General features: G+C 45.4%; 1 protein-coding gene across 2 annotated transcripts in view; it reads left to right on the forward strand.

The window, feature by feature from the left end:
• FBXO32 (F-box protein 32) overlaps positions 1-21,320 on the forward strand; it is a gene marked incomplete at both ends in the record, with an annotated part of 29,853 nt that extends 8,533 nt beyond the window's left edge. Inside the window, 5 exons of one of the 2 annotated variants that reach the window (XM_084229355.1) lie at positions 13,262-13,355; positions 14,155-14,339; positions 18,746-18,928; positions 20,702-20,845; positions 21,231-21,320. In XM_084229355.1, the coding sequence (XP_084085481.1) occupies positions 13,262-13,355; positions 14,155-14,339; positions 18,746-18,928; positions 20,702-20,845; positions 21,231-21,320 (696 nt within the window). The remainder of the gene's footprint in view (positions 1-13,261; positions 13,356-14,154; positions 14,340-18,745; positions 18,929-20,701; positions 20,846-21,230) is intronic. The other variant, XM_084229356.1, reaches the window with a different exon arrangement.
• Positions 21,321-21,659: the final 339 nt, after the last annotated feature.

A 21,659-nucleotide genomic window follows, 5' to 3' on the forward strand; every position in this document is an offset into this window, starting at 1 on the left:
CCTCCTTCTCTCCCCTGAAGCGCCTTCTGCATTTTCTGGCTGTGGGTCAGCCTGACAGGCAGCAACTGTTTGGGTCTTAGGTTTGGAAGTAGAGGGACTTGTCCCCTGGTGGTGTGGCTTGGTTTGGCTTTTATTTTCCTTCTGCTGGGTTGTTGTGCTTCCCACTGCCGAGTCATTGAGTCAGATGATTGCAAAAGCTCAGCCAGAGCTATGACATTCAAGCCCCCTTGAGGCCTGGATGGCTTACCTGTCATCTGGGCAGATGCGGCCTGGCCAGCCCAACTGACCTGATAAAAGTGACCTTCTGGAGGGTGAGAAGCGCCGAACTGAGCCCATGAGCACAGGACCAGATCCTTCCACTTCTCAGCTGTGTTCTTATTCCTGTCCAAAAGGATGAAAGTAAAACAGCTTCTAAAATGTTCATGCCATTCAGGGTGACTCTGCCACTTCCGGGAGGTCACTGTGACCCTTGCACTGGCTGGATAGAGACGGGCCCAGCAAGATGTGGGAGTTCTGTTGCTGAGAATATAAATAGTTTTTGTATTCTAGGTATTAAAGAAAGACACCAGATCTGATGTCTTGCTTACCAATTGGTCAGTCTTGAGATGATTCTCCTTCCTATGTGTTTTTCCTTTCATAAGAATAAAGCATGGGATCAAGGATCCTAATAGCGAAAATCCTAGTAGAAAAAATCCTAATGCAATTATGTGCATTATCTCCTTTTTTCAGTAGTCCTATTATCTGTTTACGCAAATGGTAGCACAGCAAGGTAAAATGACTAATTCTAGGTCACAAATCTACACAAGCAACAGAATCAGGATCTGAAATCCAAGGAGTCTTAGAGCCCACAATCAGCTGCTACAGTGACTGCTGTGTCTGAGGGTTGTCAGATGCCAGCTCCACCACTTTCAAGCTGTTCCAAATTTTCTAGCACTCATGCCCCCCTCTGTGAGGATTTACAGTAACCTCAACTTCATAGAGCCACTGTGAGACCCACATAGTGACATACTATGTGACATACTATAGGAAGCACGACAGGCCTGAACCTATTACGCAAAGCCAGTCACTAATACTTATTATTACCTACTTAGCAAATTATGGTTGATTCTCCCCAAAAATGCCTTCAATTTAGTCAATTAAAATGCTTTTCTACTCTAAAGAAAATGCACTGGGGAATCATGAACTTGAACTTGGGTCTGATGGTTGGTATCTAATTGAAAAATATATCAGCTGCACATTCCCTTAAATCATCTTTAAATTAGAGAAACTGCTGGATGCTTTCAAAGTCTATAGGCTCAGAAATAACGGGAAAATACTGCTATTTTGGAAAGGACGATCTTTTTTTCCCCCTTCCCTGTTAGAGTGCTCTATAATTTAAGAAATAATATGTTATTTTTGTAAAGAGCTTAAAACCTTTTAATGATAGGCACCATATTTTGAGGTTTTTCTTCTGAGGAACTCAGTACACTTCTTATATATTCTCCTTATCCTTGAACCAACTTTGCAAAGCAGTTTGTGCCAGTGTGTTATCCCCCAACTCACTACTTTGGCCTAATGGTTTTTTAATGCTACGATAATTCCTTAGTTCCAAGAACAAACTGACCCAACTTTGAAGGGCTTTTTAAAAAAATTATATCTCTTTAAAGTCAAAGTATGTTTTTTAAAAATGTGTCGTGTTCATGCTGATTGACATGTTCAGAAACAGAAACATGCAAAAGGAAACATGAGTTGGCCCATGTGCAATCTCGAAATGTTATCGTTTTTATCAGTAAGTCTGAACATTTTGTGAATTTTTGGAATCAAACATTCTGAATATAAATTGGAGACACTGTCATCTAGCACATTGTACCTTTCTTTAGTGGGTTTCCTGTTCCAACTCATCCTCTCTGCCCTTCCCCTTCACACCCCCCTATGTCTGAAATACAACTTTAACTGTGGGTTTTAAAGATGACTTTAAATCTTTAGAAGCAGCAACTTACCCATTTATGAAAGGCCATTTTCAAAATTGGTTTTCACCCTGCCTCAAGACCAACAACACATTTGGGAAGTTCCCCGTGGGGAGCTGGAAAGGATTACAGGGGCAGGGCTGGTGGTGGGTGGAAACTTGGTTACTGTGAGGAAGTCAGTGCTGACTCACTCCCCAGGGCACCAAGAGGCTAATGGAGAAAGGGTCCAGTAAGAAAAGGATCAGACACCACACAGCCACTCACAGCTCTAGCGAGCCTGCTGTGATGCAGTGATCTCAATCCTGGATGCTCAGAGACTACTCACTGCAAACCTTGTTGGTCCAGAGAGGCTGACAGCTGTGCAGGCACTGCTACTTCAGAAATAGTTGCCAAGTGACCCCAGCATGTTTTCAAGTTTGCATTCCAGCTCAGAAACTACTTGGGAGCCCATGTGCTATATTTTGCCTACTGAGTTTTTAAACAAAGGTATTACCTGATGGAGCTGGCTCTGGGCATGTTCAGAGTCTACCAGGAATTCAGAGATAGGAAGAGGAAGCCCCTCCACATTCTGATCTTAAAGTTTGAAGCTCTTTAGCTGTGGTGCCTTCTGAAAATCACTTTACCTCTCTAAGTTTAGATCTTCAGATAAAGCTAGGATAATCATACCTGAATTGAGCATTTTTGTGAGGATGCAAAAATGTCGTGGATGTCAAAATGTCACATCAACTTTCAAAATGCATTGTTACTTATTTCTCAGGAAGAATTCAAGCATTTGCAACCATCTTTCCTGGGTTGCTAAGACCAGAAATCTCAATTTGTAGGCCAGATACAGTTGAGGCAAAGACCGACTTGGAAGGAGAATTTTAAAGTGTTGAGAGTAACCATAAAGTCTTAAAATTCTTATGTCCTCCTGGGTGAGGTTCAATAACAGAAACACAGACATTTACCCAAACAACTACCTCCGCTCTCTAGTGAGTCATTTGAGAAAACTATATTCTTGGGATAAGATGGAATTCAGATAAAAGTGAGCAATACCAATAAAAAATAAAAACGACTCAAGTAGGTATGGCACCAACAGTTCTTAAGGGCCTGCTATGCTGAGTATAAGGCGAAGTGGAGCTGGAACGTGAGCTCAGACTTGCTTGACTCCAAACCTGTGTTGTTTCGCCCAAGCCCCGCCACTAGCCAGGGAGGGAAGCAGAAAGACAAAATAGCTGAGACCCTACCTAGGGCTCTGCCAAAGGGACCAGCCAGCTCCTGGTCATCATGCCAGGACAGCCTACGGCCTGGTTTCTTTAGTTCCATTTTATTTATTTGTTTTAATTGAAGCAACATTGGTATGCATCATTGTTTGTGTATTAGAAGTATAGCTCGCCCCCCAGGTGTGGTTACCACATCCCATCCACCACATCCTATCCTCCACCATAGTCCACTGTGCTACCTCATATCTTGCTAGTGCCCCTCCCCACTGGTTGCCTCAATTCTATAGTCAGCTTTTTAGGGGTAGTTTTTTATCAGATCTTTTGTTTGGTTTCTCTAAGTTCATAAGTGGCACCATTCAGCATTTGTCTTTTTCTTATTTATTTCACTTAGCGTAACCCCCTATAGCTCCCTCTATGTTGCCACAAATGGTAAGCGTTTCTCTTTGTTGATAGCTGAGTGACAGTCCATTGTGTTCATACACCACATTTTCCTGATCCACTCATCTGTACTTGGGCACTGAGGTGGTTTCCATAGCTCAGCTGTTTTAAATAGTGCTTACTGCCTGTTTTTGTATGGACCACGAGCTGAGAATGATTTCAGGAAAGAAGTATATTTCATAGCACATGAAAATTTTGTGAAACTGTACGTATGTAAATTCTCATAAGAGACATTTTATTGGAACACAGTTCTGCTCATTCGTAATACTATGGCTGTTTTCATGCTAAATTTACAGAAGAGTTGAGTTCAGAGCTGAACAGAGACCTTATGACCTGCTAACCTAAAATATTTCTTTATCTCACTCTTTATTAAAAAAATTTCTAATCCCTGCTCCACAGTCTGAAGAGTGACCTAGAAATATGCATTAAAGGAAATGGCTTGATGCCATGAGGCACCTTCCAAGACGTGGTAGAGCCAGATGGGCTATAAATCATCAGACGGCGGGGAGCCTGTGGGTAGGATTCTGTGGTGGAGTGAAGATGGGGTCTGGAGTAGGGGGATATTTCAGGGGCAGCTCTCAGGTCTGTTCAGAGACCAGTGAGCAGAACAGTCTGGACAGTAGCACAGCACTTTAAAATACACGCTCGGGGCTTCCCTGGTGGCGCAGGGTTTAAAGACACAGCGCTATCAAGTTATTATCAGCCACTGTGGTCTGAGTTCGATCCCCGGCCAGGGAGCAACCCACATGGTGCAGCAGACCTCTCCTGTCTCACCCGCTGTTCCCCTTAGCAGTGTATTTCAATGGATCTGCGTGTTCTGTTCCCCACTCTGTTTCTGGTGAATCCCCCCACATGCTCCCCCACCCACCTCTGGCCTATACTCCAGTTCTTGTATGCATAAATAAATATTAAAAAAAAAAATAACACACTCAGCTAATGGTTTGCCCATGCAGCTTGACCCATACCAAGTATATATGACCTTGGACAAGCCTCACTCACTCATAAAACAGGAATGATTATAAAATCGCCCTTCTCAGAGACACATGAGAACTAACCAAGCTAAGCAGCTGATGGTATGTCCATCTGATGTGGTAAGGGGTCCAATAGAGTTGGTGACAATTGTTCATTTAGATATGGCTGGGAAAAGTCACAACTTCTTGATAGTTCTCCAGCCCAGAACGGTTCCTGACATCCTCAGATACCATCAAGTATCAAATTATAATCCTGGCACTTGGTAGTTTTTAAATGACATCCCTGTGTGTTTGCTTCTTGGAGGACAACATTCTGGCTGTAAAGCAGGCAGACATAATTAACCCATTTTAGAGATGGGGAAGCAGAGGCCAGGGAGCTGCATGATTTGCACAAGACCACTTGGCTGAAGGGATGTGGGTAGTTCACTGATTGCTGACAGCTTCTCCTTTCTGCTCCAGGGCTTGGAGGGAAAAATGTAGAATGGAGCCTGCATGTGTCTGTTACTGCTGAAATGTTACATTTAGACACACACACACACACACACACACACTCTTGTGTGTGCAAGAGAGGGCTTTAATGTCTAGATGACCTTTGATCTAAACCCCCAGATTTCTCTAAGATGAGAAGGTGGCCAACAACATGTTAACTATAAATGCCATCTTCAGATTGGGAAGGTTTAGAAAATCTCGAGGACCAATTTCCTGCCTAGAATGAACTGACTCATATGTACTAGCAGATCAGGAAGGACAAACAAATGCTCGCAGCCCCACTCTCTGTCCCTCTGCAGCAAAGAAGAGCATGACCCAAACCAATGCATATTCTTTGTTTTTCTGCATTACCACCCTGTCCATTTGAATGTTTCCAGCAAGTGACTGCATTCCTACCACCCTGAAGAGCTTATTCCAAAAAAATATGTTTTAGTTTAAATTGACGGGCGGTTTGGCAAACAAAAGGCTGAAATATGGCACTATGACTCAAAGTTAAACCCAATGCCCTAAATTAAAGGCGTGCTGTTGCCAAGCCCCATGTGGGTCATGATGTGCAAGAGCTCCCTGATCCCTTCACCCAGTCCCTCTGCTGAAGTGACCTTGGATTAATTTGGCACCGTACTTAGCTGTGACCTTCCGACGTGGGGCGGGCCTATCCCCTGCGTCCTAAAAGTGGTGGTATCTTTTTCCATTGGGCCTTAGCAGCTAGGCTAGAGGGAAGGTGAGTCACCCACCAGCAACAAAATCTAAAGAGCAGAGCCATGGGCCCATCTGAAAGTGCCACTGCTGGGCATCAGTATTGAGGGCATAGGGCAGTGACAGTGAATGGTGATTAGGCTGCTGGTGGTTTGACAGGAGAAAGTCTGCATCTCTTGGAATTGCTGGCTTTCCAGGTCAAAATCAGCATCCCCAGAAGCCGATCCTGCAATATCTTGGTGCCATTAGAAATAGAGGACACTCACATACCGTATCACCTTAGAAATGGGGGAGCATATGCACAGATGGTGGGGAGACCTAGACAACCCCAGAAGTAATGGGGTGTATGCAGAAGTGGGGACACCTAAACAAATGGAAAGGCTAAGAGATCAGATTACTGGTGTTTCTGATTATGGACCCCTTACAGTGTAAAAAGAATTAAGTATTTACAGTCACTTTACGTGTGCTCATTTGTAAGCCATACGCCTCTAAACAGTTCACTACCGCATGGTGGTGTGTAAGAATGAAACTGAAATCAAACCAATGCTGCAGTACAGGCCTGGCACACAGGTGTGAGCACTCAATGAATGTGTCAGTTGTTACTCTCACCGTCTGTAGGGTCCTGATGCAGACACTAGTACGCACAAGCCTAAAAATGAATGACAAACTATAGAAATTGTTTTTTGGATTGTTTTCTACCTGATTTCCTTTCCTGTCCCACTTCAGAGCCCATAGGGTCAGAGCCCACAGGGTCTGAAGTGTTCCCGTTTTGTGGATTTTATGGGGCCTTTTCTTGAGGACCCAGCATCTAAACATATCCCCCACCTTGGGCCCAGAAAGTCATTTCCTAGAGAAATGCCACCTAAAGTTTCTAGGCTAATTCCACCTAAGGTTGCAGGAGAATGAGTCAATTGTTTAGCAGATGAGCTGAGTTTTAAGCACCAGATCAGTAGACTTTCCCCCCAGTCCAAGGAGGTAGGTTTCTGAATTCGTTGACACTGTGCTTTGGGTCACCCTTCCATAGGGTAGGGTTTCACTTAAGTTCTCATGAGCTGGGATCCTAAGGCCCTTGCTCCCCTAAAAGAAGGGCCCCTCGGTGGCAAAGACAGCAGCACCCCACCCTCGTGTCTTCAGCAGGATGCTTTCAAATCCCAAAACCAGTTTTGTGGTATTAAGTTCCTACCATACACCAAGTGTTGCCTTCACCCACAGAGAATGGTACAAGATCTACCCACAACTGCTGCTTGTCAGGAGCTTCTGGGCTATGTTGGGGGACAAAGTGCAACACTGAAGCTACAGCTTGGGTTTGGTCCTGTCTAGGGGAATAGAGGAAGGGGGCCTGGAGCCCGCTTCTTGGAAGCCTTTGAACCTGAGATTCTCTTCTCTGAAGAATAGCCGGGTGGACGGCTCTGCAGGGATAGATGGGAAAGAGCAGGCAAGAAGGGAAGTGACAGTGTGCCAGGGACCAAGGTCATGTGCCAGCCAGCCTCATCGAACCATAAGGAGGACAGGAGGAGACCAGGAGCCCAATTGGAGCAGGACCACTGAGTCAAACAGAGCTGCACAGAGTGAAGCAACAGGGAGGAGGGTGCCATGGTCAGTCCCAAAGGATGTGAGATGGATGGAAGACAGAGAGGCAAGTTTCCCTCAGCTGCAAATACAATTAATTTGTGTAAACTTGGCCCTCCTTCTTAGGATTTGAACACCCTCGGTTAGAGGGATGTTTCACTTGTGAATAATATTTACCCAATCTTGACATGCCTGAAGATTATTAATATAACTGAAAGTTTCCCTCTTCCAACCTGTCAGTGTTCAAGCTCAAAGTCAGAGCAGAACTTTCCAGGTTTTTAATCTGTGTTTTCCTTTGAATAAATAAGGTTCTTGGAAGTACACTTGGTACAGACAGAGATCCTGCCAAGGGTTCACTGCAGAAGATGTAATCTTTCTGTGGGCACCCAACTTGGATATGGAGCATGTGAGAAACATGAGGGGCTTCTGGAATCTTCCTCCCTTTCATAAGTCTCTGGCGTGATTTCGAATCAGACATACACCTCAAACTACAAAGCCCCGCTATCATGGGAGATGGAAGAAGTTAGGGATCAATTATGCCCTTAACAGTATCCTATACAAGACAGGGTGTGCCTGAGCAGCAGCCACGTGGCTGACCTCAGTGTGGTTTTGTCTCCATTAAACTAACAGGTAAGGGCAGCTGCTGTTTCTGTTGATGTTTCTAAAGCCCCAGTTCTTTATTGGCCCTCTATCTCTCAGCTGCTCTCCCTCCTAGGGAGTGTTTACATTAAAAGTAATACATCATGCACCGATTTTGGTCCAAATCCCAAATAAATACAACAGGTCCTCAAAGAATGTCCTTTTGCTCAATGTCATGTCGTGACATGGATGAGAAAACAGAAATCCCAGCCAGCTCTGAGCAAAGTGACATTATTCAAGGACCTGCTTTTATGATAAATCGTGTCATTTAACATCAGTTTCCAAGAGCCTGTCCCTGATGTTCAGTGAGGACTTACTGACAGTCCAGACCACCTTCCATGGGCCTTGACTGTGTCATCTGACCGTCAGGAGCCTCCTCGTCTGTAGCAGGAGAGATTTTGGGTAAACTGCTTCCCAGGTCCCTCCAGCTATAATACCTCTTGACTCTAAAAGACAAATGTATTAAACCACAAGCATTTATTGAGCACCTCCCATGTGCCAGGCTGGGGAAGAGTGGTAAGCAACAGCCCCTGCTGTCTTGAGGTTTCTATCCCAGTTGGACAGTCAGCAAGTAAATCAACAAAATATCTCAGATGTGCATGAACTGAACAATAAAGAACAATGAAATCACAAGAGGGTAAAGATGGCAGCTGGCAAGTTTTCACATAACTTGGTCAGAGAAGGTCTCTCTGAGCTCTGAGTAAGCGACATTTGAACTGAGACCGCAGGATGGGATGGAGTCAAGCATGTGAAGGCGTGGCTAGGGCAAACCAGCCTGTTTGGGGAACCAGAACTGGCTGTAGGGCCAGAGCAGAATGACTTGGGGACACACTGTGCAAGAAAAGGAATAAGAACCAGACCAGGGAGAACTGAGCCAGTCATAGGCAGAAGTCTAGATTTTTTTCCTAAGCACCACGGGAAGCATTTGAGGGTTTCCAGCAGAGCAATGATGTGAGCTGATGTATTTTTAAAAGCATGAACGCAATGACAAAAGGAAGGGAAGGAAAAAAAGCTGCCTTTTCTGCAGTGAAAGGGAGATGATCTCTCATCTGCCATTCATCTCCCACACACCACTTCAAACTGCGGTTGATAACCGCTCCAGGATTTGCTCTCCTATAATGCTTGCAACTAGATTTTTCTCGATTCAGTGTGTCCAAAACTAGCATGAGCCTCAGCTGAAGGGCAGGATGTGGGTTCAGCATGCAGTGACCACCATCCCCTTCTCCTGGAGCCAGAACCATCCCTGTGACTGCACAGCTAGTCACTGCACATCATGCCGGATACCCAGGCTGCCCACACGCTAACGATACCTCCTGGCATCCAGGAGGAGCCCAAACCCCCCATTCTCCCCCGCCACCTTCCTGCCTCCTTAAACGCAGCCACAAATTATTGGCACCTGGGCTAGAACTTGCCTGGCAGAAAACAGTCCTTTCCAAACAAGACATTTTCCTCTGCTATCTGCTTCTCTTGTGGCTGAGGGCAAAAAATCCAATTGGTTAAGTCATCTGGGTAAATAAATCACTTGATACAGTCCTAATTCCCTAGTCACACAGCTCTCAACACAGAAATGAAATTACTAAATTCCATCCCCTTAACCACGAGTACCTACAGCTTCTAGCCCTGGAGAGTTATGCTAATGTAGAAAATAGACCTAAATGGTTTACCCCCAGCAACAGCCTCATCCTAAAAGTATTTTCTGGATATTGTTTCTCCCATAATGTTAAAAGCTGGCTATCTGTCACAATGTGATTATTGACAGAAACTTTCCAGACCATTTTTCCTAGAACATAATACTACACAGTTTTGCTACTCTTTTTACATTAAAGATTGGCCCCAGCTGCAAATTTGATTGACCCTGACAAATTGAAGTCCTTACGCTGGCAAAACCCACGCTCCCTTTAGACCCTGCTGGGCTCACGTCCTGGCTCCACCATCTGTTGCTGCTGGTGTGGCTTTAGGTGAGTCACTTAGCTGAGATGAAGCCAGTCTCCTCTTTGGTCACTTGGGGAACCTACCTTGCGGGGTTGCATTCGAAGCCTGGACAGAACATTCACATAAAAGGCATACAGCATAGTCGGCAGGTAAGCACCCGTGACTGATAGCAAGATGAGACAGCCTCATCAATGCGGCTGTGTAAGTCATAAAATGTACCAACATTAACTTATCAATAGAGAGAGCCCCTAAATGTATCCCAAACAGAATAAAAATCAAAAGACAGGGACTCTAAAGGTCTGTGACAGTTCTTTACCCTAGTAATTCACTGTGCCCTTCCTGGCAATAATTTTACCAAGTAATATTGTCTATAGTCTGATAAAAACTAATGATAATAATTTGTGGTGTCTACTGTTATGAGTGCATTATGCATACAATCTTCACAGCAACTCTCAAGTAGTTACTGTTAGGCATATTTTACAGATGGGGAAACCGAGGCAGATGCTTTAGCTCTGGAATCCCCAGTCTTAAATACTGTGATATTTACATCTATAGAAATCTATAAATATATAGAATGAAATGTACGTATTGACAAACTATGATCAGAGGGCCAAATTTAGCCCCCCCCCAGTAAATGAAGTTTTATTGAAATGCAACCACGCCCATTATTTACATATTATCTAAGCCTGCTTTTGCACCACGCTGAGTTGAGTAATTGTCAAAGAGACCATACACAGCACACAAAGCCTAAAATATTTACTCTGTCTGGCCTTTTCACAGAAAATGTTTGCTAAGCCTTGATATCAACTTTAAGATTCACTCAATGATCAGAGTTTAGAAGAAGAAATAATACTGTATAATAAAAATGCCTCTGATATTTGCAGTGAGTTTTTACGTATGTATCTCATTTCATTCGCATCACAACCCTGTGAAGTAGGTAGTGTTTTTATTTCCATTTTAGAAATGGGGAATTGGGTTTCAGAGAGGTCGAATGACTGACACCATGGACAGGCCAGTAACCTCCAGGGGCCTCAGGGCTGTGTGTCTCATCTCCATCGCCCCCCTCATCTGCCACAATGTTGGGATGAGTGGGCTCCCGGAAAATGCTTGCCAAATGAGAGACAGTTGGAAAGGTCAGCCAGCTCGAGACCCAGGTCGGCTCCTATTCTAGGTTCTTTCTCCTGAGCCCACAGCTGCCTGGCAGCAAAGAGGGACTTTCTCTTGAGACAGGAGTAAACACGGGGTGGCTGGCTTGTCATCCTGCTATCTGGTGACAAATGCGTGCTGCTGTATTCCAACTCCTTGGTCAAAGAGCAAGTCAGTCGGACCCCAGGCTGCTTGTTTTTCTTCCAGTGCACCGTCACAGCCTTGAGAGTTTTCCTGTCCTTGTGATGAGTGCATTTTTAGACAAGATTAACACTGACACCCTCCGGAGGTAGGAGTCACATGGAATCCAGGTTTTGGCTGGATTTCAGACAGAGCTCTGCCCACCCCTCCCACCCAATGATGAGTCACAGCACACAGCCGACTGCCCTTCTAGCGAGTGATAGAGGCTCTTGTTTTCTTTCATCTCGCTTTGTGCAGCTCATGTGAGGCTCAGGGTATTAATAGAACCCCAGTTTGGCCTTCTGATTCCTGCTGTTGGTCAGGGAGATAAATGAGAGGCTTGGTCAGTCCCTCTGTGCCATTTTTCTCTCCTCTCCACTGTCACGTGCTGGGAGGCGACAGTTGAAGCAAGTAGGCCGGGGAGGCCTGTGTGCTCCCTGCCGGGGACTCGGGGATGTGGCTCTGGTGGTGTTTTGACTTCTTGCCTCACTCAGTGTCAGTGGGTGCTCGTCCGCTGCTGAGCTCCAGCCTGGGCTCACCAGTCCTAAGTTCACAACCAGCTCCACCTTTTCTCCCCACCCTCTCCCAGCTTGACAACCAAGTCTCTCTCTTAAATGTGTGGGGACATGGAAGCCAGGCAGGAAAAGATCTGGGTGGGTTTTTTTAAGCATAAAGTAAAATTATGTTCAGGAAATTAAAAGTCTGTCTGTGGTTTGACAGCCTCCTAAGGGGCTCCATGGGGACAAAACTTTTAAATAAACGCCCTGGAAGCAGAGGTGCTTTGAATCACTTGGGGCTTGGCTCCAAAAGTCTTGGTTCTCCTCTGCAGTTCAGCTTTTAGAAGGTCACTTGCTTGCACCCTTGATTTCCGTGCCCAGCACTGTGTCACAGAGCCCACGTGACGCTGGGCTGGAGCCTGACCAGGAGGTAGAACTCCCTGGGAAGACATTCAGGTTTTAATATAAAGGGAGGGGTCTGGCTCTCTAAATGTAGTTTACCCTGTAAGTCTAGGGCTAGTTTCTTTTCCTGGAGGAACTGCTATGTCTTGGGGAAATGAAATACTTTCAGTTATATCAGGCTTTTCTGTTTGATAATTCTGAGAAAGCATGAAGTGTGTTGAGGGGGACTCTTCTGGGCCTCACTTTGCTCATCTGTTAAGTAGGTTGAACTACATGATGTCTAAGGCCCCTTTCCTGCCTAAAGTTTACTCTTCAACCCAGAATCTTTGAAAATATATAGCTCTCTCTCTCCAAAGGAGCAGGTTCTCTATATGAAAAGGGGAAGGAGAAGTGGATGCTTGCACAGATAAGCAGGCAGGAGAGCAACTTTGATTTTTTTTTTTAATCTTATCACATCTGTAAATTTTGCAATTGAGGGGTAATTGGGCAAAAGATGCACCAACTTAAATTATCTTTGTTTCTTTGGGTTTAGCTCTGGGACTAAACCCTGCTGTCCAAGCAGAAGCATTTATATCCACCCCACATGCTTCAGTTTCTCTCTTTTCCTCTGATTGGCCTCTTTCTACAGAAAGTTGAGTGCAATGGAAGATTCTAATTAATAGACATTTTAATTTGAATGCTCTGTATGGAGCATTCAGGGAGGGCAGTTTCTACTTCCTTGGAAAGTGCACACAAGCTTTTAGGTGTCTGGAGAGCAGTTGGTGCCTAGGAGGAAGAGGTATACGCGGATGTGTAAAAACTCCCACTGGGCGTGATTATGGAGAACCAAACCTTTGCAGGTCATAGGAGGTCTGTTCCCTTCAGAGTACCTCAGCTTTGCTTGCTGAGGACAAGTAGAATAAATTCACCCAGGCTGAAGCCAGACTCTATATTTAAAAGAAAAAAAGCAATTAAATAACTGTCCTGATTCCTGACTTCAAATTACCCCCACTTCTTTCACTTGGAGCATCTGCTTTTTATTGCGCCGTGGCCCTGCCTGGCATTCCCCTCTCCCCGTCAGCCTGTATCTACACGTCATGTGACTGCAAAGTAAAGATTAGAGAAGAGAAATATCTCTGTCGTCTAAGCCTGGCACCTTCTATTTTTATCCACAGCTGTTGGAACTGATAGCAAAATCCCAGCTCACATCCCTGAGTGGCATCGCCCAAAAGAACTTCATGAACATCTTGGAAAAAGTGGTACTGAAAGGTGAGCTTCCTCTCACCCCTTTTTACAGGTCTGCGGATGGGCACATGGGTTTTCCAATGGAGTGGACATGATATTAGATTTATGGGAACATAAGTGGATGGAAATTAAAAGCTCTAGGTGCATTTCAGAGGCCCTCAATTCCAGTTAAGAGTGTAACTCAAGAGACCATCACCCTCCTATTCTTTTCTTGGGGTCATCCGCTCGCCCTGCCATAGACTCAGGCTTCTTGGTGTGAGTGCCTGTCCCAACTGGGCCACCAACACTCTGGGTGCATGCCACATGCCTAGAAAGTGCACCTGAGTACAGGCAGAACTGACTCATCAATATGTCAGCTAAGTGGAACTTCCGGCCTGTGGTTCAGTCAACTCATGGTGCATTTGGAGCCACTGAGGCCCATGAGAAAGACTGATGTGTCCATAATCACATGAAGGCTCATCCAGACAGGATTCGAGCCCAACCACCTGACCCCAGACCTGCGCCCCAACTGCTGACCACTGCCGGTAAAAGAGGCTGCTGCTTTCAGAGCTGTCACAGGGGCTGGGCAGACAATGAAAGAGAAAGAGTCTTTGTGGAAAACCACGGAGAAGAGAACAAAGAGGGACCTAGATAATGCAAACCCTACCCAGCAACCTTGAGTGTGGACACTCGGCCAAGTGTGAAATAAACACTGGTGAGAAAGCTAGCCGTCTCCCTGGAAGCGGTGCCGGTTTACAGAAGCAGAATAGAGAAGAAAGGCCCGCCTATAAAATATAGGGTGTTCCAGGATCATAACTTATTATTTTTTTCTTCCCCACTTAAGTCCTTGAAGACCAGCAAAACATTAGACTAATAAGGGAACTACTGCAGACGCTCTACACGTCCTTATGTACACTGGTCCAAAGAGTCGGCAAGTCTGTGCTGGTCGGGAACATTAACATGTGGGTGTATCGAATGGAGACGATTCTACACTGGCAGCAGCAGCTGAACAACATCCAAATTACCAGGGTAAGCAGGAACGCCCCGGCTTCCTCCTGGCAGGAAAGTCTTCCATTAGTTCCTCTGCTGGGAGCTGGGCATCCTCGCCAAGTCTTGAAATCCACTAGACTGTTCTGATCTGATGCTTTGGCTTGGCTGTTGAGGGTGGGCTGGGGCTTGCTGAATAAGGGAAGGTAGGAAGAACTTGGCAAGCCTGGAGCAAAGTGTATGAAAGATGAAGATGACAGTTCATTGGAACTTGCTGGGAAAACTGGGAACTTGGCCGGAGTGGGGAGATGTTGGCCTTACCACTTCAATGTCTAGAGGCTTCGAAATCTCTGTGCTTCGACATCTCTCTCTTCAAGAATGTGTTGTGTACAGCTTTAGGACACTGCCTGGAATACCATATCACTGTGACCATGGCTTGGAGAATTGGTACCAAATTTGTAAAATTCTAGTTCCAATTAATGGTGTGATCAAGGAAGCCTTTGATAAAAGACTGTGGAAATGCATGTTGGAAAAGAGACTAGCAGTTCTCACTCAAAGCAAAACAAAAAAGGTCCTATATTTTAACATGAAAATGTAACTTGACCCTCTGTTATTGTGTTCTTTGCAGTGAGGCACAAAAATGGTGAGAAGGATGCTGCTGTAATCTCTTAGGTTTCACTAATGGACAGACACACTTAGGCGGCTCACGCAGCACTTGGCTTACTTATCTAATCACTGGCCACGTTGCTTTAAGTGGTTCCGGGGCTGAAGCTGATAAAATTTGGGTCTGCCCCATCTCCCGAAAAAGTAACATGAAAAAACCTCTTTGACTGCTTTTCAATAATTATTTTACTATATGAAATTTTCAAACTGCAGTGTCCTTGACTTCACTGTTTTATAACCTCTCTTCCTGAGTTGCTTAAACTCAGAAACAGAAGGAATAATTGAAGCTTCTGAATTGTGTGAGTTCCTTAGAAAACTACTTAGACTGCAGCTCACACACACACTCACTCACGAAAGAGAACACAGGTCCAGATAATCTTCCCAAAGCTTTCTCAGTTACTTGATTATTTTAAGAGCGGGGGAGTATTGTGAACATTTCACTGATGCATTTGAATAACATACCCCATTCCCAGCTCTTACGTGTAGGCATAGTTTGACAACATGAATTTTAAGGCCCAAATTCTTAACATTTCTCCCAGAAAATCCACTTACCCCTTCTGTGTGCTCTCTGGCATTCTCTATACGGTGGACTTAGAAAGCCCAGGAGAGAATTACCCTGGCAATTATATAAATGAGCAAAAGCCCCCTTTGTTCGCAGGGCAACATCCTTCTAGAAATGTTGGGATGTCCTTACCCAGAGCTGGCCTCTCTATTCCTTCTGCCCACCCACAGGAGTCCCCCTGCCCACATATACCATTTACCTTGCACTTCTATGGGGTTCCCTAGAGCCCCCCTCACTTGATCTGCAGACGCTCTGGGGAGGTAGCTATTGTCAGGCTACCCCGCCTCATGGGGTGTGAGTAGATTGTGAAGCAGAGATGCTCAGTGGCTTTGGAGTTACAGAGCAGTCAGGGACAGAGCTGAGGCCAGATCCCTGGACTCCTTATTCCTAAAATGGTGACGATTTCTTAACATCAGTGCTTTCCAAACTTTTTTTCAATCCAGCTTTCTTCCAACTATTTATTCAATGATCCAGCTTTTTACAATCCTTCTAAATCCAGTGAAATCCCATGCGAGACAGATCCAGCACCACAGTCCATTTCGCTCTCCCCTCTGCTCATGGCCCCCCAGCTAGGCCCAGCTATTCCCTGCACCCTCTAAGCCTGGTCTGGCCTTGGGGCTTATAAGCTTGCTGCCTCCCCGGCCACCTAACCTATTGGAGCCACTGTCACATCACCTACATCAGAGCAGTTACAGCAACTGAAATTATCTCCAAAGTGTACCCATTTCCCTACCTTATAAACCCCATCACTACCTTATAAACCCCACCATAAAAAGATATTGCCCATCTTGTTTCCTGCTCTATCCCCTCTACCTGGCACTGAACAGAAAGCAGAGTGTAAATTTAGTTGATTAAATGATTGCAGGGAGGCTTCCTGCCATTGGTTACCTGAAGCACATGTTCAACATTTAGAGTAATGCGGTTGGAAAACATTGCCTTGGTTTATGGGTGATGATGGGAATTTACCAATTGCAAGATGTGGGGCCATCGTCAGCCTCGCCAGCCTCGCCAGCCTCATCGTCCTCATTTGGAAAATAGGTACACTAAGGGCTTTGGATAGGCCTGGTGTGAGGTTTCAAAAATTAATATGTAGAAAGCACTGGAATAGTGCCTGACACATGGTATGTATTGTAAAAGCATCAAGAGTGATTACTGAGGGCTCTGCTGTGGCAGACATCCTTCTAGGCACTTCACAGGTGTTACTGAACTCATCAAGTGAATAATTACAGGAAGGAGACATTAAGATGGCTAATATTTATTGGATACTGTGCTCTGTACTTCTATGCATGATGTCATCCACTCTGGCCAGCAACACTATAAGATATGTTTTGCCTCATTTTATAAGGGAGAAAAGTTAAGATAGTTAAGAATAGGGACCTCCCTTGTGGCGCAAGGGGTTAAGACGCAACCTATTGAAGCTAACCGCAGCCACTGCAGCACGAGTTCGATCCCTGGCTAGGGAGCAACCCACATGGTACAGCAGACCTCTCCTGACTCGCCCGCTGCTCCCCTCAGCAGTGTATTTCAATCCATCTGCCTGTTCTGCTCCCCACTCTGTCTCTACTGAGTCCTCTCACCCCTTGCACCTCTGACCTATACCCCAATCTTAAAAAAAAAAAATAATAACCTGACCAGGACCTCATCACTAGTAAGATGTAGCTCAGGGATCCCCCCAGGCCTGTCTGCAGAGGCTGCACTTTGCCCATTACACTTAAAACCCTCCTTCCTAGACCTCCCGGGCCCCAGGAGTAGTGCTGGGAAGCCAGGGGCCCAATGAAGCTTTTCACACAAATACCCGACTCTCCAGAGGAAGAAAGATCCAGAAAAAGAGGCAGAAGGGACATAATTACTTCCCTCTGGACTGTGTTTGTAACAGTTTGGACCAAAGAGAAAAATGTTATTCCACAAAAACATTAAGGTGACACTTAAGTGATTGTTTTCTGTTTGCCAAAATTCCATCAGTATCTCTCATAATCCTGTTCTTCAAAATTCCATATCTAATTCTGTGGAGCCAGTTTTTATTGGCAAAAGAATTAATACAATAAAAGTGAAGAAAAAAAAGTTTTAAGGGGGGAAATGATCAAATTGAAGTATAATGTGCAATGGGCAGGTTAGTGTTTTGAAGCATGGGGTAGGGGGACCTGAAAGGATTTTAGCGAAATGCTTAATTGCAGGAGTAAGAGTGTTTTTCTGTTATGTTTTTATATTCAAAAAGTAGAAAGCACACAAGCAGTTAACCATTTATCAGGCATGAGGGCTCGGCATGGGGTCTGGGCAAGGATTTTGGAAAAGTTCAGGTTTGAAAATTTGAGAGTGACTCTGCCAAGGGGACCTTAATAGGAGTTCATGTCATAATTGGCCTGGGAGTTTTAACCAAAAAAGTAGATGCTTTGAAGTGCTGGAAACAGAAAGAAAATTTCATGGCAGTTTTATTAGCTGCTGTGATCAGCAGCAGATGATAAATGACAAAATAGGTCTGGGGCTGCTGCAAGCCGGCAAAATCCTGAATTTTTCAAACAATTGAAAGCTCAGCCCAGCGGCCTGAGGAACATAAATTGTCAAGTCAGGGACATTTCGGCTGCTCGAGGCGGCGGAAGCTCGCGAGTCTGAGCTGATTGGAACTGGAAGGGATCTTCAGAGACCTCTGAACCAGTTCATCTGGGCCAAGGGGAGACGGAGACCCCGACTTCCCCAGGCCACCCGGGACCCAGCACTGCGCCCTGTCCATCCGGTGCTGTCCCCTTGCAGCCGCCGTCCTCTGTAGTCCAGCTTCCCACACGTGTCCCCCTGTGTGTTCAATTTAGAGGCACCTCAGACACAGTTTTGTTCCCTACAAATTCGAGGAGGAACTTAATATCCATTCCCAGGCTAAGGAAGAGGTTTCTTTATGCCGGTATTTTTTTCCTGTGACCACCCCCCCCACACCCCCACCCAGAGGTGACAGAACACTGAGCTGGAAGCATCAGTAGTCCCCAACTCCAGAGCTCACCCAGGACTCCAGGAAAGGCAGAGAGCTAGGCCCGGGGGGGATCTGCGCTGGCTTCTCATCCAGATGGCAGCGCCCCGCTGCTGGGGAAGACACATCAGCAGATGCTGTAAAGGGCCTCTGATCCGTAACCCAGAAGGCAGAGGCCAGGGGCAGCTGCCCCCTTGCAGGTGTCCCCTGGCGAGTTGCTGCTCTCCACCTGCAGCTTAACTGACTTGATGTCATGCTTCTCCCCAGCCCGCCTTCAAAGGGCTCACCTTCACCGACCTGCCGCTCTGCTTACAACTGAACATCATGCAGAGGCTGAGTGACGGGCGCGACCTGGTCAGCCTGGGCCAGGCGGCCCCCGACCTGCACGTGCTCAGTGAGGACCGGCTGCTGTGGAAGAGGCTGTGCCAGTACCACTTCTCGGAACGGCAGGTGGGTGGGCCCGGCCGCCCCTCCCCTCCCTCCCTGCTTTCTCTGACGCCCTCCTGAGCTCCCTGGGTGGGTGTCCACCCTTCCGGCTCCCTGGTTTGAGGACAAAAGAGCCTTTTACATGTTGATCCCAAAAATACAACATGTGGCTGCAGTTCTTTTCTCTGACAAAGACACCTGCACTTTTATGATGTTTTTACAGCTAAAAAGTACTTGGGCAGACATTGCTTCCTTGCGTCCTGGCCATGCAGGGCAGGGATCCTTACACGCTCTTAATACAGGGGAAGGCTGCAAATGACTAAGTGACATATCCAAATGCCTGAAGCAGTGGCTGTCAGTGGGGAAGCCGACCTTGACCTTGAATTATGTGGGTCTTCTGACCTGGGCCTTTTCCCTCTCCTCACACTGCCTTGGGAGTTTTCCCCAGCTTCTTTCCATAGAGGTGTGAGTTCCACAAGTTCTGCTCAGGAAGCCACTAATATTTTTTTTTTAATATGAATTAATATTTTTTTTAATAAATTTTATTGTTATATTCCCCATACAATTGCAGCCCCCCCATTCTGACCCCAATCCCTCCCCTCCCGCCCCCGCCCCCCTAAAAGTGTCTCTGGTTCATAGTTTTTTGTTGATTTTGATTTTCACTTTCTTATATTCATTTTCCTGGTCCCTTATTTAAGTTTTCTAGATTCCTGCTATGAGTGAGACCATCCGGTATTTTTCTTTTTCTTTTTGGCTTATTTCGCTGAGCATGATCCCTTCCAGCGCCATCCATGTTGCTGCAAATTGCATGTGTTTATCTTTTTTGAATGCTGAGTAATATTCCATGGTATATATGTACCACATCTTCTTGATCCAGTCATCTATTTTTGGGCATTTGGGCTGTTTCCAAAGCTTAGCTATTGTAAACAGTGCTGCTATAAACATAGGGGTGCAGGTGTTCTTTGGAATTGATGTTTCTGTGTCCTTTGGGTAAATACCTAGGAGTGGAATTGTTGGATCATATGGAAGCTCTATGTTTAGTAGGTCCAGAAATCTCCACACAGCTCTCCACAGTGGTTGGACCAGTTTTCACTCCCACCAACAGTGCAGAAGAGTTCCTTTTTCTCCACACCCTCACCAACATTTGTTGTTGCTAGTTTTTTTAATATGTGCCATTCTCACTGGTGTAAGATGGTATCTCATGGTAGTTTTGATTTGCATTTCCCTGATTGCAAGTGATGTTGAACATTTTTTCATATGCTTGTTGGCCATTTGCATTTCCTCTTCAGAGAAGTTTCTTTTTAGCTCTTCTGCCCATTTTTTGACTGGATTATTTTCTTTGTTGTTGCTGAGTCTCATCAGCTCTTTGCAGATTTTTGTGATCAGTCCTTTATCATTAGCCACTAATATTTAGATATAAAATAGGACCACGATGCCAGGCAGTTACTGTATCTCCCTGGAAATAATCGCTCTAATCTATAACAAAGGAAAGGGTGAACTATTTTCTTGAACGCACTAAACTTTGAAAGACCATCCAGATGCAATTTAGTAGAGGTCACTAGTAAGCTGTCAGCAGCCACCTTTTTCTTTTCAAGACTGGCTAAAAGCGCCAGTGTAACTGGGTAGAGCTCAGGAGGTACTTCTTTATATCTTGGCTAGTTTTTACCTGGGTATTGCCAGGGTTTAGATGAAAAGGGGTGATCAGGGAGTAGAAGCAAATCTTTTCAGAGCCAGAAAAGCACAAGCCATCTTTTTGATGAACTCTCCAGCAACTGCTTTTATTTGTTTGCTGTTTAGATCCGCAAGCGATTAATTTTGTCAGACAAAGGACAGCTGGATTGGAAGAAGATGTATTTTAAACTTGTGCGATGCTACCCACGGAAAGAGCAGTATGGAGATACCCTTCAGCTCTGCAGACACTGTCACATTCTCTCCTGGAAGGTACGTGTCTTTGGGGCAGTGTGGCCACCACACACCCCAGCCCGGCCCCTAGGAGACAATAGCTCCAGCATCACAAAGCCCAATCTCCTCCTCGTCCCCATGGAAGCCCCAGCTGACAGTGAAGGTTAAACCCATTCACTCTCTGGGGAGAGAAACTTTCAAAGACCTTCATTTCCTTCACTCCCTTATGTGTATTTTTTTTCTGCAGCCCGCCCATCCATCTACTTCTGCACACACATACATGCACACAGCTTTTTAGTTCTTCCAGAATGTCTGGCATTTTTGACAAAGGGATGCTGTTTTGAGGTTGGGCAGTGCCTCAAGGTGCTGCAAGCCAGTGAGATGCTTCTGAGAACTCAAACCTAACCACGATGTTCCTTTCCAGGGCACTGACCATCCGTGCACAGCCAATAACCCAGAGAGCTGCTCCGTCTCACTTTCACCCCAGGACTTTATCAACTTGTTCAAGTTCTGAAACCCAGCACATGACAACACTTCACAAGGGTTCCCCAGCTGATTGGATGGTTGGGAATACAGAGTTTGGACGCTTCGTTTGTAAATAGTGTACATTTTAAACATTGGCTTGAAACTTCCAAGATAAGTCATGGAGAGGACATTGGAGGGACGGCGTGCAGTTGCTGGCTGGGAATTTAAGAATATGGACTTCTTGTTAGAATCGGTATGGAAAAGCAGAAATACTGTAAATAAACTTTTTTTTTCCTAATGATTTTCCAGCAAGACTCTAAAGGCAGGAATTGTCTTTCATTGGTAAAAATGGAATTCTCTTGCTGATCACTGAAACTCCCTTACGGTT

The sequence above is a fragment of the Talpa europaea genome (assembly GCF_964194135.1).
Source record: "Talpa europaea genome assembly, chromosome: 3".
Classification (NCBI taxonomy): domain Eukaryota; kingdom Metazoa; phylum Chordata; class Mammalia; order Eulipotyphla; family Talpidae; genus Talpa; species Talpa europaea.